The following is a 14,395-nucleotide window of genomic DNA, read 5'->3' on the forward strand; positions in this document are numbered from 1 at the left end:
CACTTCCAAGGCCATTCATTAATCTGCAGGACTCCTCGAATGAAATATTATTTCCATTTTCAACCCAACACATAGTATCATATTAGTTTAGTCTCACTCTCACATAAACATATTGTAACCATATCATTTCTTCAACCTTGCCAGGTATTTTAAGTAAGCTCTCCCCACAGCGTGGGGCTTGAACACACAACCCCAAGATCAAGTCACATGCTCTCCCGACTGAGCCAGCCGGGCACCCCCCCCCTTGCCAGGTATTTTTGCCTAACATGTTCATTCCGCCCTCATATCCAAATCTTGCCCATCATGTCATGTCCCCCGGAAGCACCATGTCTCTTAGAAACTGCTTTCCTAAATTTCATTAATCTTTAATTAATCATTAATCTTGGCTTTGAAACTTGTAACAAATATAGTCTGTACAGCATGAACCACTACCTATTATGTATGGTGCCGGCTGTTGTTTCACAAGTCATTTCCCCCAACAGAGACCTTGCTTCTGCAGACAAGAATCACTCTTAGTATTACCTCTGTGGTGTCCCTTGCACCTAATACAGCCCTAAGCCCAAACTGGGTGTTCAGCAAATGCCTAATGACTGATGGCAGAATGATTATTTGATGGGAATCTTTGGGTGGGTGAAGATTTAATATCTACCATAGTGGCTTCTTTTATCCTATGTTAGGATGGCATGATTATATTTTCTTAGTATTATGTAAAACAGAGATATTAAATCCAGCTAGTGTGTAGGTAATTTAATCATATTAATAGTGATATATAACCTTAAAAATAAGTTATGACATTAGAAAAAAGTAGAAGTGTCAAATTAGCCTGTAAGGTTAATATGCCATTTTATTTGACTAATTCCACAAACAGTTATTGGGTGCCTACTCTGTGCTGGGACTAGGGGCTCAGTGATAGAGGCCTTATCTCTGCCCTCTTAAGAGTGTTTTACAGTTGGATAAGAGAGACCGACAGACGGACCATAAACAAAGTTTTAATTACAACAGTGCCAAGAATTACAAAGAAGATATCATTTCTACAGTGGCCGGTGTGTCACTGCTGGTCTTACCCCGTTCGGAAGGTCAGCTCCATCTGAGAAGGTTTCACAGGGGAACTGTGCGGAGGAGCTTAGTTTTCCACATGTACCCGTCTTCCCAGTGATCCCCACCAGTGAAGGGCTCAGGAGAAGCTGCCCTAGTGGCCTCCCACACGGAAGGAGGGGCAGCACCAGTTCACTGCATTCTGAGGTTTTCAGAGCCCACAGACATACAGAGAATGGGAAGTAGTTGGTGGTGGATGAGGTTGCAGTAGGAACAGTAACTCTTGAGACTCTATACCAGGGACCAAATTTGGCCACAGCAAACTGTGCTGTCAAAAAAAGTTTAAAGAAAACGTAGAGAATCCTAATGTGTCCATTTAAATATCTTAGACCAAATCCTACCCTCAGAGACATAAGCTGGAATTCGCTTGGCTTCAGGAGGAAACTTGAAGAGTTCAATAGAAAAGAGAGGCCTTTCAGTATTTTATACCAAGTATTGGAGAAGGTAGCTTTAATAGGTTCCTAATATCCATCCTAAATAGTGAGAGCAAGTACTCCTCACCACTTTGCCTCATGACAGATAAGATTAGGATGAGTTACATGCCTTTCACTTCTGACAATAAGAACAAATGACGAAACACTGCTATCTGAAATGCAAAATGTGGTAATACATTTTGCATCCAGTCAAAAACACTTCACAGCTAAAATTGAAACACGGGCACAGAAAGATACGAGATTTTATATCCTGCTATTATGCTCCAGACTATTATATTATTCATAAACATGTACATAACTTTTAAAGTGCAATTACTTTTCAAAATGAAATAACTACAATTACAGTGGAAACTCTGCATTGTCCTGGTAATTTTGATTTGCTTAAATGGCACCTACAACGAGGCTTGAATGTTTAAAAGAGTAGAATGTTATCCTTTATATTAGATTTATTATCAAGCATGCCAGGTCACTTGATGCCATTTTACTTGGCAGAGTGGTGGTGTACCACAGACCCCCCATGCCAGACCCAAGTTCTCTTCCTCCTTTCTTTGCAGTGTCCCTCAGACTTGCCCCTTCCCACATTCTCCCTGACCTCTGCTCACTAACGGTTTTTATGACTGGATTGTGAGAAATAAGCCTGCCTCGGCTTGCCAGCCTTGACTCTCAAACAATGCTCTAGGATATCCTTCACGTTATTGGTTAGTTCATTTTCCTGAAAAATCTCACCCTTACCATGTTATTCCCCAAAGCAGAAAAGTAGAATGGCTCCCAATGGGTTTTCTCAACCGTGAACTTGTATGCTATCCAATCTCTCCATAATCTAAGGTACCCATACTTTGTACAATTTATTTTTGGGGGGACTTCATACCCTTGCCTTCCATTCTTCATCAGAGTGTTCTTTGCCCAATATTGTGCTCACCCCTGCCTCTATAAATTCCCTCCATCTCACATGCCTACTTACATCACCCTCACCTTCAGGGCTCTGCCCAAATCCTACATCCCCCTGGAGTATTGCAGGCTTCCCTACTTGCCTTGGTCATTTCTCTCACCTCATTAGAGGCATTTGTCTCTACTCAACAACCATCTATTATTGTCATGCTAGTCATTGTCTCTACTTTATAATTTTGGACCCCTTAAGGAAATTCACTCTGTTGACCATTTATATTTTAAATAGAAAGATAGTTACCCCATAAATATTTGAATGAATGATATAGATGCCCTAAATATTTGAACGAATAATTATAATATACAATTTACAGGATAAATATCCTATTTATAAGAATCTTAGTCTGTAAATATCCTGCAGTTATACACCAGAATGTATTATTCATAAAGATAAACATATATTATTCAAAATATTGTTCATTCCTTATTTCATAGGTGAATATCACAGAATTTTAGAGCCAGAATGTTCTGGTGATTATTTATTCTAACCTCATCATTTTACTTAAAAGGTACTGGAGCCGGGTGCCTGGATGGCTCAGTTGGTTAGGCGACTGCCTTCGGCTCGGGTCATGATCCTGGAGTCCCGGGATCAAGTCCCGCATGGGGCTCCCTGCTCAGCGGGGAGTCTGCTTCTCCCTCTGACCCTCCCCCCTCTCATGCTCTCTCTATCTCATTCTCTCTCTCAAATAAATAAATAAAATTTTTAAAAAAAAAAAAAGGTACTGGAGCCAGGGGCACCTGGGTGGCTCAGTCGTTAAGCGTCTGCCTTCAGCTCAGGTCATGATCCCAGGGTCCTGGGATCGAGCCCCACATCGGGCTCCCTGCTCAGTGGGAAGCCTGCTTCTCCCATTCCCACTCCCCCTGCTTGTGTTCCCTCTCTCGCTGTGTCTCTCTCTGTCAAATAAATAAGTAAAATCTTAAAAAAAGAAAAAAAAAAAAGGTACTGGGGCCAAAGTGACACAGTTAATAAGAGGTAGAGGTTCAGTGAACCCTTTCAGCCTGCCTTGTGGACAATAACAAGACCTTCCTTAATTCTTTTATATTCCATATTTCCTTGAAAAGTGCCAGGACCATAAGACTCTAATAAACTTCTGCTCTAAGAAGCACTCAGGTTTCTTTCTTATTGTTTTTCAAAAGCTACTAAATTTTTCTAAGATTAGTAAGTCTTGAAAGGGATATGAAACTATAGCATGACAAGGTGTTTCATGAAGCATTTTTTTGTTTTTTTAAAAAAAAAAACACTTTTATAGTACTTTTTTCATGTAATTACTGCGCTCTTTTCCAAACAGCAGAAACTAGTGTCTTAACTATAGCACCTAATGAAACATGTCCAAACTTTTATGAATGTTCAGTACATGTAGTTAAATACATATGCATTGTGTATGCATTACATGATAGGGCAGTGCATGGCTCAGGTGACCTCTCTGTGGTCTTAGGTATATGATATCTACAGAGTTTGATGCAAAGCTCAGTGAATAAAAGGAAATTTCTGGTTAGCCCAATGTATTTTCTGTATGAAGGATGGAGAGCCTCTGTTATATGGAGCCCTTTTCCCGTTTCTTTCCCTCCCACATCCTCATCCAGACCTGGCAGGAGGAAAAAGAGGCTTCCTTACAGACCATACACCCATTCATCTGCCTAACAGGTTGCTACTCATGTCAATCAGCAGGAAAAAACTTGCTCGTTTTAATGCCGTAGAATGAATGTTTGATACTCTGTTCTATTTTATTCCACTTTTCAGACCGTATTTTCTGTGAGTCCTGATCCAGTGCTACAAATGCGTTGCAATGGTGACATAAACTATTGACGGAGACTGGAAAAGTAGCTGAACACCATCTTTTCTTTTCCTCTTATTTTTTTATGGTGCTTCAATTGGAACAGTCTGAGGGAAATATATGCAACATGAGTTTTATCATGAAGCTTCACAGACACTTTCAAAGGACGGTTATTCTGCTCGCCACATTTTGTATGGTGAGCATTATTATTTCTGCATACTACCTGTACAGTGGCTACAAACAGGAAAATGAGCCCTCCGAGGTGATGTCTGAAGTGGACTGTGCAGATTTCCAACACCTACCATACAGGCTTATGGAAGTCAAGACAATGAAGCTTTCTGATGCCTCGAGGACAGACCCCACAGTCTTGGTGTTTGTGGAGAGCCAATACTCATCACTTGGTCAAGACATAATTATGATTCTAGAATCCAGTAGGTTCCAGTATCACATTGAAATTGCTCCTGGAAAGGGGGATCTCCCAGCACTTATAGAAAAAACTAAAGGCAAATATATTCTCGTTATTTATGAGAATATATTAAAGTATATAAATATGGACTCTTGGAACCGAAGCCTTTTAGATAAATACTGTGTGGAATATGGTGTGGGTGTCATTGGATTCCACAAAACTAGCGAGAAGAGTCTACAGAGCTTTCAGTTGAAAGGTTTCCCTTTCTCCATATACGGAAACCTTGCAGTAAAAGATTGTTGTATTAATCCTCATTCTCCATTGCTTCATGTGACCAAATCTTCCAAGCTTGAAAAAGGTTCTTTACCTGGAACTGACTGGACAGTTTTCCAGATTAATCATTCAGCCTACCAACCAGTAATATTTGCCAAAGTAAAGACCCCAGAGAACCTTTCTCCTCCCATCTCTAAAGGTGCTTTTTATGCCACTGTCATACACGACTTGGGGCTTCATGATGGAATTCAAAGAGTTTTTTTTGGCAACAACTTGAACTTTTGGTTGCATAAGCTCATCTTCATAGACGCGGTTTCCTTCTTGTCAGGAAAGAGGCTGACACTGTCCTTGGACAGGTACATTCTTGTGGATATTGATGATATTTTTGTGGGAAAGGAGGGAACAAGAATGAACACCAATGATGTTAAGGTAAGGCCCTTTTTATCTCAAAGTTTCAAAGTTTGGGTCGTATTCCAGCAGGTTTATCAACTGTCCCGGTTTGTCTGGGGCTAAGGGATTTCCTAGGACATGGGATCTTCATTTTATCAGAAAGTCTCAGGCAAACTGGGATGAGTTGGCTACTCTCAGCTATATTTGAGATAAAGGGCTATATCTCTCTGAATCAAGAAAAATGAAGACTGCACTAAAGGATTGAGTGTGGCAGGATCCTGAAATGCTTTTCTATATGTATGTACAGCTACAGAGTAGAAACCATCTTGTTTAATTAACTTTCTAGAAACTATCTACCTTAGAAAACTATTACTAATCTAAGACTTTAGTTCATTTAAATATGAAATCAAAGTGAATTTGTTTTAATGAAAATAAATACTCCCACAAATTTTCAAGAATTAAAGATCTCATAAGTAGCAAGTTCAGGTATTTTTGGAAGTCAAATGTGCAATTCATTTTCTCTTATATTTTTTTGGAACTCTTAAAATCAGCACTGCTAAATATGAAAAGCTATGAATATACAAGCATACTTATTCATACACAAACATAAGGATTTAAATTATGTTTCAGAATTCATTGAACACCTCTGGTACATATATGAAGCCCATCATGCTGCATTTAAATGGTATTAGATTTCTCATTGTATAAAACTGTTGCCCTTAAATAGAAAACAGTTATTTGAAGATCGTTGATTATTGTGAATTCATTGTGTTACATAAACAACTGGTTGTTTAATATTAATGAAATTTAAAATTAAAATGATCTACATTTATCTTACTTTCCCATTCAAAATACTATAGGATTCTATCTTTCTTATACTACAGATTGATTTCTCGTAAAAGTGAAAGGAGAGATTTTGATACATATTTTTTATTCTGTACAGCTTTGACCTTTTGGTAAAATACAAAGGACTAAATCAGATGGAAAAAAATCTTGAAAACTGCATTCTTTTCTATAAAGACTAAGCATCTGGCAAATAATAGTAATGTTCATCACACTAGTTAATGAGCTAAGAATACCAGAAGGACCATTAAATGTTATCATAAGAGAGTGTGAAAACTGGAAAGAAAAAAAAAAAAAAACCTCCATATTTTTCACAGTATTTTAGACTCTTCTTTTTAACTCAATAAAAATTAATTAACATAGAAGTTGTGCTTAAGTTTTCATTAAGTCTTATGAAATATACTTGAAAATTGTAGCTAAGTTAAAACCAAGTTGGTAGCTTAAACATTATGCACTTGCAAATTACAAACAGTATATAATTCTCTTCCAGTTTTTTCATTTCAAAATATTATGATAAAACATGTTTTTAAGGTTTGATTTCTGAACTATAATTCTTTAAAACTGGCAAAATATGTTGTTATACCATTTAAAAATGTGCTAGATAAATCTAAGTTTTATATGCAAACCCTACTATATCCTCTAAAATTATACAAAATATAAAATGCCTTCAGTGCTCTTAAGGTTAAACCATTTTTAAGGCTTATAAAAAATTAAACACATTACAATTGAGCACATTTAATAAGAATTCAGCATATAAATTATTTAATGAATTGCTCATTTAGATGGGAATATATTTTCTAACCAATCCAAAGGCTTAAAAGAAAGTATATTTTGAATTATTTGGGCTTTTAAACTACTTCTACATTGTATCTGTGACTGTTTCTAAAACACTAATTCACTGTATGCAGTCGCCCTGAGAGTCTAAACATTTTCTTTCTCTCTTCCTTCCTCCGTCCCTCCCTCCCTCTCTCTCTCTCTGTCTCCCTTCCTCCCCTTCTTTCTCCCTTCCTCCCCTTCCTTTCTTCTTTCCTTTCTTTCTTTCTTTCTTTCTTTCTTTCTTTCTTTCTTTCTTTCTTTCTTTCTTTCTTTCTTCCTTCCTTCCTTCCTTCCTTCCTTTCTTTCTTTCTTTCTTTCTTTTTCTTTCCTTCTTTCATTCCGTAGCTAGTTATTAAGCATGTACTACATGTGAGGTATTTTTGGCAATATGTAGATAGAATCATAAGCCATAGCCTCATCCCTTTAGAAGAGAGGGTGGGGAAAAGTATAGTAACAGAAGCCCAGAAAGCACATAGTTGATGATTGTGCTGAGCATCTATCTACCTGGTCGGTAACTGCTTGGCCACATCACATTCCAGGCACAGAGGCGGGCACCAGGCATAAAAAGGCAAATAAAGCATGGCTCCTCTCTTACTGAGTTTACTGTCTTGGTGGGCGGTGCTGATAAATAGGTAGATCATTTGCTATGTGGTGAATGCAATAGCAAAGCTGTCCACATGGTTTTACGTAAGTACTGCCTTGGGAAACACTGTACTGTGTGCTGTGTACCTGAAACTATTAAGTCCTATTAAGCAGGACAGATTTTGAAGGCAAGGCTAGAACAATAAGATGATTTCAGAGGCTAGAGCAGTGATATTTCAGATAAAAGAAAATTTCTTGAAACTAGGAAATGATAAAGAATTGAGAAGGAAGGACCAATTTAAGAACTATCTTGGAGGTAAAACTGAACAGCTTACTAATTGGGTCAGTGGAGATGAAGGAGAATATAATCAAGGATAACATTAAGATGTTTGGCATAGGTGAATAATGGTTGATTATTCCAACAACAAAGAAAGAGGAGAGAGGGGCACCTGGGTGGCCCAGTGGGTTAAGTGTGCAACTCTTAGTTTCGTCTCAGTTGGTGATCTCAGGGTCGTGAGATCGAGCCCCACGTCAGGTGCCCAAGCTCAGTGTGGAGTCTGCTTGAGATTCTCTCTCCCTCTTCCTCTGTCCCTCCCACTTATGCTCTCTCTCTCAAATAAATAAATAAATCTTTAAAAACAAAACAAACAAAAACCAGAGAACACTAGGATCATAGTGAAGGTAATTAGAGGCCATATTAAAAATGTTAAATTATTGAAGTGCATCTGAGACATACAGGTACAGATGTTTTAACAGGTAGTTGGCTCACGAGAGAAGTCTGGATAGCAAGCATAGTTTTTAAAGTTACTATTCTGTCGAGGGAATGGTTCAAGGCATGAAAGTATGTGAGATCAGCCAGGGATAGGGATTATAGAATGATAAGGGGAAAAGACTGAGTATAGTATAGAATCTTGAGGAAAATCATCTTTCAGAAAACAACTGGAGAGAGATGATCTCATTAATAAGAGTCAAAAAGAACAGGGTCAAAGACTAAGAAGTGATGCTGTTATACAGTAGTCCCTCCCTTATCTGTGGTTTTGTTTTCCATAGTTTCAGATACCAGCCGTCAACCATGGTCAGGAAGCAGATGATCATCCTGACACACGGTCACGAGGTCAATAGTAGCCTAACACTCCTTTTTTTTTTTTTTAAGATTTTATTTATTTATTTGACAGAGAGAGACACAGCGAGAGCGGGAACACAAGCAGGGGGAGTGGGAGAGGGAGAAGTAGGCTTCCCGCTGAGCAGGGAGCCCGATGTAGGGCTGATCCCAGCACCCTGGGATCATGACCTGAGCTGAAGGCAGACGCTTAACGACTGAGCCACCCAGGCACCCGTAGCCTAACACTCTTGTCACAGCACCTCCGCCACTCCCCTCAGTTCATCTCATCAGTAGGCATTTTGTCCTCTCTCATCATCACAAGGCTGAGTTCAGGACAATCAGATGTTCTGAGAGAGAGACCACATTCACATACCTTTTATTCCAGTATATCATTATAATGATTCTATTTTATTATTGTTGTTAACCTTTTCCTGAGCCTAATTTAGAAGTTAAATTTTATCACAGGGATGTATGTATACGAAAAAACATATGTAGGGTTTGGTACGATCTGCAAGCGCAGGCATCCACTGTTGGTTTTGGAACGTTTCCCCTGTGAATAAGGGGGACTACTATATAAGCCTTGGGAATGAAGAATGTCAGGGAGGGTGTGATCTGCAGTATAAAATCCAGCAGCTGGTTCCACGGAGGTAAGGACTAGAAGTCTCCTTTGGTAAAAGGTGAAGGTCATTGGAGACGCTTGCAAACTCCAGGGGAATGGGCCCAGAGGCATGCCTCGAGGCAGAGGCATAGTTGCAATAAGTTCAGGAGTAGATGAGAGAGTTAAGACATGGAGGAGAAGAGTGTAGGATACTCAATGGAAAAATTTTGATGTGAAGAATAGAAGAGAAATTAGCTGGAGGGCGAACAGAAGTTAGGGTGACCAACCATCCTGGTTTCCCTGGACTGAGAGCATTCAGTGCTAAAACTTAAAGTCCCAGGCAAACTGGAGCAGTAAGTCTTCCTAACTAACTAGGGTTAGTTAACCTAGTTAGTAACCTTACCTTATCTTTTTTCCTAGGAAGAGAGATTAAAGAGCATGTGATCTAAGAGAAGGTCGTGGATGTGGTAATTAAAAGTACCTAATTAATAGAAATATTTTTAATCAAGTTCTTCTATTTAATTATTACCACTTATGAATAATATTATATTTTCCCTATTTAAAGTGTTAGGAAAATTGAAAAGAATGTGAGAAAATTGAAGGCAACATAGAATGTTTCTTGCAAAACTAGAAGGATGGTGCATATAGCACATAAATTTTAATTATACTAATCACTGCAAAAGTTTCATTTTTTTCCTTATGTGGAACAAAAAAAGTGTTTCCTTATTTAATTGGAAAATCAGAATTAGCAATGCAATATCAGTTTTTACTTATTTAACTGTTGAATAACACAAGCACTTTTTAAGGAGCCTCAAAGCAACTAAGAAGCTGACATGGCACAAAATATATGACTCTTCATGAGGAAGAAAAAAAATACAGACCTAAGGTGTTGTCCTTTTTAGCTGCAGAATTTATAAGCTACAAGCCATAGCCCTTAGAGAACCAAAGAACATACAGTTTAGACAATTAATATGTTCTTCAAAAGTGTCAATACTAATTTCAGTCATACTGAAGTCAGAAAAAGGGGTGTGTGTGTGTTTTATTGAACTGTGTGGACAAGACTTGTCTCAAATTCACCATGGACTAGTTTTGTGATATTCAAGTTCCTAGTGTTCTAGGACCTGTCCTCAGACTTCCTGAGACTAAGTATACAGAGAGGGTTTTGGAGAGGGAAAGTGGTTTATGAATAGATGTTTCTGCTATTAAATCATTTTAAAGATATCACTGAAAGCACACCATGACCAAATGAATATTAACAATTCACATTCTCCCTTAGAAGAATGAATTCACTTCAGGCGTAAGATCCATTATATCTCTAGACTTAGACCATTTCCTATAACATTTCACCCCTAAGACAATTGTGAAGTGGAAGAGGGAAGGGGGTCTTTCAAAGTTTTACGGAGCTCTCTGCAGCTATACTCTCAACAAATAAAAGAGCTATGTATCACTCTCTTCCTCCTATGTTTCTCCCTCCTCCTTCTACGACTGGCACACATTGTCTTTTTGCCAGGCTTTCTAACATCCATGAGGAAATGAGGAACCAGCCCAGCCATACATTATTAGCACACTAGAGGTGCCCACAGTGTGACTGGAGGTGAGCAACTCAGCAACCCCCTCCATCTCCACACTATCCCCAGTCTTTCCCACTAGTTTCTGACAGGTCACCGTTCCTTAATTTGGCTGTTGTATATTACCCCTTAAAAATATCTACATTTTAAAAGTGGCCTTAGGAGAGGGAAGTTCTTAAATCTTTAGTACAATGTTATCAGTGACTTTATCATTATTTTCCTCACTAACTAAAGATCCCAGAGTGCCTAGGGAAAAGAAAGAACTGAAAATAGGAGTAGGAAAAGCCACAAAGGTCTGAGAAGTAAGTGGTATCAGGCTCAAAAGACAGACTTGGCTGACTTCTCAGTCTAGCTAGGAGCCAACCCCTGGAGGCTGTAATTGGAGTATAAAGGTAATCTCTATGCTGCCTGACTTCTCTCTCTCATCAGAATATTCACTACCCCAGCTACAGTAAAGCCAGAGGCTTCATAAAATCATTGAAAAAGAACTTAACATACCAAATGTCTAGGGGGGGAAGGTACCTGCAATCAATTATTCTGTCACAAGCAAAAATAGAAAGGAAACAAAAATTTCTCCAGATAGTTCACTATTTATAATGCGCTGAGTGGATGTCAAACCTACACAGCACCAACCCCCCCCCTCTTATATTTCTCTAATTCCTTTCCATTTTCTCTGCTGTTTCTTATCTTTTATTTGCTGATATTCATTTTAATTGCAATTTGTCTAGAAGCATATGTGTGCTTGAAACTAATACTTTAAATTTGCTAGGATCACTTTATGACTGGATATACTATTCCTTGTGTACTTGACAAAAACAATTCTCCAGTTAATGTATATCTATTAGCTCAATTTTGTTAACTATGTTGTTCAAATCTTCTTTGTTCTTACTGTTTTGATCTTTTCTTATGGAGGCAGGGGGAGGGACGGGGTATACTACTTGATGTTATCAAAGGAGGTGTGTTTAATTCTTCAAATCTGATAGTGGATTGTAACTATTTCCTTGCTTTTCTGTCAATTATCACCTTCTATACTTTAAAGCTATGTTATTTAAGGATATATATACATATATACACATTTATATTTACATATATATTTATATATTAATTGAAAATTTTATCATTCTGGGGTTACCTTAATGCTAACATGCCTAACCAGCTTCTGGGGGGTTACTATTTAAAAATTACACATTATTTCATTTGTGTATTTGTTCTGTCTTCTCTCCATGTCTTGACATTATAAATTAGTTTAAAAAACAACTTGTCATTTAATTTTCTTTTTATCTACTTTGCCAATATTTGTCTTTTAGTTAACAAGATCAATCTACACTTAATTTGATTATCAATGTGTATGGATTAATTTCAGCTATCTTATTTTGTGCTTTCTATTTGTCCCACTTGTTCAAGTTCTTTTTTTTGCTTTGTTTTTTATTGCCTTTATTGTCGGTTTCCTTCTTTTTTCTACCCACTCCTGGGTTGAAATGTATATATTTTATTTCTATTCTTCTGGGAGTTTCTCCAGAAATTTAAACATATGTGCTAAACATATGTTTAGCTAATATTAATCAATATCTTCACACCTTAGTCAAAAAGTATGAAGTACTTTATTTCCAATCATGCCCACTCTCTTTGGCTGATGAGCCCTTCCTGTTTTGGATGTTAACTCTGTTGTTGTTGTTGTTGTTGAATCCCAGATCTTAGACATTATTATTTTGACTACCATCAAAGTTTTATTAGCTTGGCTTACTCCTTTTTCAGCAGAGAAGCCAGACTGAGGCCATTAACATATAATTTAGATCCTGTCCTTCCTCAGCTCAGAACGCTCCGGGGACTTCCAATTTTACCCTAAGCCTCAATTCTTACAATCTTGTACACCCTGCCTTTAACTGCTGAGCCTCTCACTTTGCAGGAGCCTCTTTGGCCTCCTTGCCATTCCCAGCTCCTGCTTCAGGGTTTGCACTTGCTGTTCTCTCTGCCTAAAATGGTTTTCTCCAAAATTGGTGCATGGCTCTGTTTCTCACTTCCTTCCATTCTTTACTCAAATTGTACCTTCTCAGTGAAGTTTTCTCTGACCATTCTCTTTCAAATTGCAAGCCCTAAATCTCCCCATCTTTTCTGGCTCATTTTTCTCCCTAGCACTTAGGATCCTCACTGCTGTGCTCAAAGCAGCTCACGCAGGCTCAGCGGGACAATTGTGTAAGTCTCTTCCCTCAGGACATAGCCAGCAGTTGAAATTTGGAGTGGAGGTAGCATTTACACCACAGAAATTGGCAAATGCACAGATGCAGGCTTCCCCTCACCCCACCCCCGCCCCACCCAAAGAGCCAGTTGGTAAAGGTTTAACAGCATACTACTGGACATACCATATATATTTACTTATTTATGTTGCTTTGTAACTTTGGCTACTAAAATGTCAGCTCCATGAGGGCAAGACTTTCTCATCTGTTCTGTTCACTGAGGTATCCCCAGCACCTAGAAGTATGCCTGGCTCAGTATATATTTATTGAATGAATGAATCTCATTCTTCCTGAAGCACATCCTTTAGAAGGTCTTTTAATGAGAGTCTATTCATGGTAAACTCTCCCAGATTTTTTTTATGGAGTGTAAATGCCTTTATTCAGCCTCATCTTTGAAAGATAGTTTTGTTGAGTTTACAATGCTTAGTTAACAGTTCCCTCACGTATAACCATTGTGGCTCACATCAGGAAGATTACGGATCTCTAGAAGTCACCTGAATGCTTGTGGGAGTGGAATATGTCAGAATCCACTGGTCTCTAATTATCTTAGAATTGTGAAAAAGTTAGGCAATTTGGGACTGTTCTAATAAATGTACATGAAATGTTTCTCTTTTAGTTTGATGGAATAGTATTTCTAAATTTGACATAATGTGTCATTATCATAATGTATCATAATGTGTCAAATTTTTTATTCTTACAGGAATATACATCACCCTTAATATTCTTATCAAACTCAAATAGTCGTAGTGTGTTAGCAATTATACCAATACTAATTTTAAGGAAATAATTTTCTGGAAATAGTTTTTGGCAATAATTTAACATAGGGAAATAAGATAATAATTTAGGCAAAGGGAAAAAAAACTATTTCATACACATTATCAACTTACACTTAATACATTTTATTAAATTTGTTAGGTTGTGAGATAGAATGTATTTCCATTAATATTAAGGAGTTATTTGTTTCACAATGCCATTCTAAAACAATGAGTTCTAAATCATTTAAAGGAGACAAAAGCTATTGGGGAACACCATATGAATGTATAAACAGAATATTTGGTGACTAGTTACATTGTTAAAGTCCCAAAACAGTGAATCTCCTTTCCAAGCATGACAAAGAGCAGAACCATCATAGGGTGTACTAGAGCTCAACCAGGCAATGCAAGCTCCACACACTAGTAAGAGATTAGAAGACCAAAACTCTGAGTAAAGACTTAGATTCTAGAGATAATCCAATTCAGTTTAGAAAATTATTAACATCTATTCTGTCAAAGTGCTGTGATAGGGATTTCAAGGGGTACACTGATGAATAATGAAACACTTTTTTTTTTTTTATA

The 14,395-nt window shown here is 37.8% G+C and overlaps 1 protein-coding gene and 1 long non-coding RNA gene across 6 annotated transcripts in view; one reads left to right on the plus strand and one right to left on the minus strand.

Annotated features, from left to right (window-relative positions):
* The window catches only part of LOC123848297 (uncharacterized), an 844,895-nt gene that overhangs the window by 651,764 nt on the left and 178,736 nt on the right, over window positions 1-14,395 (minus strand). The window lies entirely within an intron of this gene.
* Window positions 1-14,395, plus strand: part of LOC123848295 (bifunctional heparan sulfate N-deacetylase/N-sulfotransferase 3) — a 176,962-nt gene that overhangs the window by 8,943 nt on the left and 153,624 nt on the right. For 2 of the 3 annotated variants that reach the window (XM_045880526.3, XM_045880528.3), the window contains one exon: window positions 4,216-5,357. In XM_045880526.3, coding sequence (XP_045736482.1) covers window positions 4,335-5,357 — 1,023 coding nt within the window. In that variant the 5' untranslated portion in view covers window positions 4,216-4,334. Of the gene's footprint in view, window positions 1-3,789; window positions 5,358-14,395 lie in introns of those variants that run through there. The other variant, XM_045880527.2, reaches the window with a different exon arrangement.

Source organism: Mirounga angustirostris, unplaced genomic scaffold (assembly GCF_029215605.1).
Source record: "Mirounga angustirostris isolate CCGP_5_RB_7025 unplaced genomic scaffold, mMirAng1.0.hap1 SCAF_2, whole genome shotgun sequence".
Classification (NCBI taxonomy): Eukaryota; Metazoa; Chordata; class Mammalia; order Carnivora; family Phocidae; genus Mirounga; species Mirounga angustirostris.